This window comes from Gekko japonicus, unplaced genomic scaffold (assembly GCF_001447785.1).
Source record: "Gekko japonicus isolate JY-2015 unplaced genomic scaffold, Gekko_japonicus_V1.1 scaffold1064, whole genome shotgun sequence".
Lineage (NCBI taxonomy): Eukaryota > Metazoa > Chordata > Lepidosauria > Squamata > Gekkonidae > Gekko > Gekko japonicus.
Genome location: NW_015176004.1, coordinates 77,088 through 78,492, shown reverse-complemented (window position 1 = coordinate 78,492; position 1,405 = coordinate 77,088). Strand labels below are relative to the sequence as shown.

General features: G+C 51.2%; 1 protein-coding gene across 1 annotated transcript in view; it reads left to right on the top strand.

Moving 5' to 3' along the window:
• The window catches only part of PKN3 (protein kinase N3), a 59,804-nt gene that overhangs the window by 40,137 nt on the left and 18,262 nt on the right, over positions 1 to 1,405 (top strand). The window contains exon 15 of the mRNA XM_015426456.1: positions 667 to 733. Coding sequence (XP_015281942.1) covers positions 667 to 733 — 67 coding nt within the window. The remainder of the gene's footprint in view (positions 1 to 666; positions 734 to 1,405) is intronic.

Here is a 1,405-nt window from a genome sequence, read left to right as displayed (position 1 = left end):
GAAGAAACTTTTGGGTTCTAGAATGGCCCCTTCTCCTTCCTTTGCTGTCCTGTTGAGTTTTCCCGCAGCTTTTGGGGAATGAGGACTTCAGAGCCAGGGTGCCCTAATATCCGGTGCCTCCAGTATTGCACCCGATAACAGATCTGGACGATCGTTTCCCTCCCGGTGGTCCCCTTTATCCAAGGATAATTATGCTTTTCTTTTGCCTTTTGTGTTAGGATTGTTCTGGACTATGCTTTTAGCGGTCTGATTCCCCCCCCCACACACACACACTAATACTCATCACCAAGTTCTTGGAATTTACTCCAGAGTTTCCTTGGTAACAGCTTGTGGTCCACAAAATGTTCTAGGGCATCTGTCAGCTTTAGCTGTGCGTTCTCTCTTTTCTTCCTTTCCCTCCAGCACTCATTCCTTTATAACGCTGGCTGGTGTTCTGTGCTGATCTGGATCTTCCTTGCCTCTTTCGATGCCTTCCCTTCCACTCTCCGGTCCCCTTTAGAGCTATTCTTGGTCACTTTTCTTTTCTTTTCTTTTCTTTGACTCTCAGAGCCTTTTCTTCTCCTCTTCCTCCTCCTCTGTTGAAGACTGCCCTAACCCTGAATCGGTTTTGCTCCCTGGGACCTTTTTGTTGCGCGCTGCCTCAGCCATGCTTTTCTCCGCCAACAGGAAGAAGACCACCCAGCTCGAGGACTTCTGCTGTCTTGCCATGCTGGGTCGGGGCCACTTTGGAAAGGTGACGTGTGAGAATATGCGTTGTTCTTTTCTCTTAGTAAGGACGTGTTGGTCGGCGCGGTTCAGACTGGGGGTGGGGGCCGATTCCACTTCGAACTGTCCACCCTCCACATGGAAAGCCAGCTCGGCAAGGGGAAAGCAGGTCCTGCCCCTTCTCTTGGCTTTGGCCGCACTGTTTTCTGTTTGCGGGGAACACAGGGGAGTGGAGGAGTTGGTTTTTATACCCCGCTTTTCCGTACCCTGAGGAGTCTCAGAGTGGCTTGCAATCACCTTCCCTTCCTCTCTGCACTACAGGCACCTTGTGAGGTAGGTGGGGCTGAGAGAGTTCGGAGAGAACCGTGACTGGCCCAGCAGGCTTCATGTGGAGGAGTGGGGAATCAAACCGGTTCTCCAGGTTAGAGGCCGCTGCTCTTAACTGCTACACCAAGCTGGCTCTGAACTTAAGTCCAGCCTCCCACTGCTTTTCCCGCATGTGTGAACCAGACCGACCCTGTAGTTCCATCCAGTGTTCCCTCTAAGCTGAGTTAGTGTGGGCCAGCTCACAGTTTTTTAGCCTCCGGCTCACCCATTTTTGTCTGAGCTCAGGAAGGGATGGCTCCAGAGCAAACTAATGTATGCAGTAGAAGAAGAAGAAGAAGAAGAAGAGATTGGATTTATACCCCGCCCTTCACTT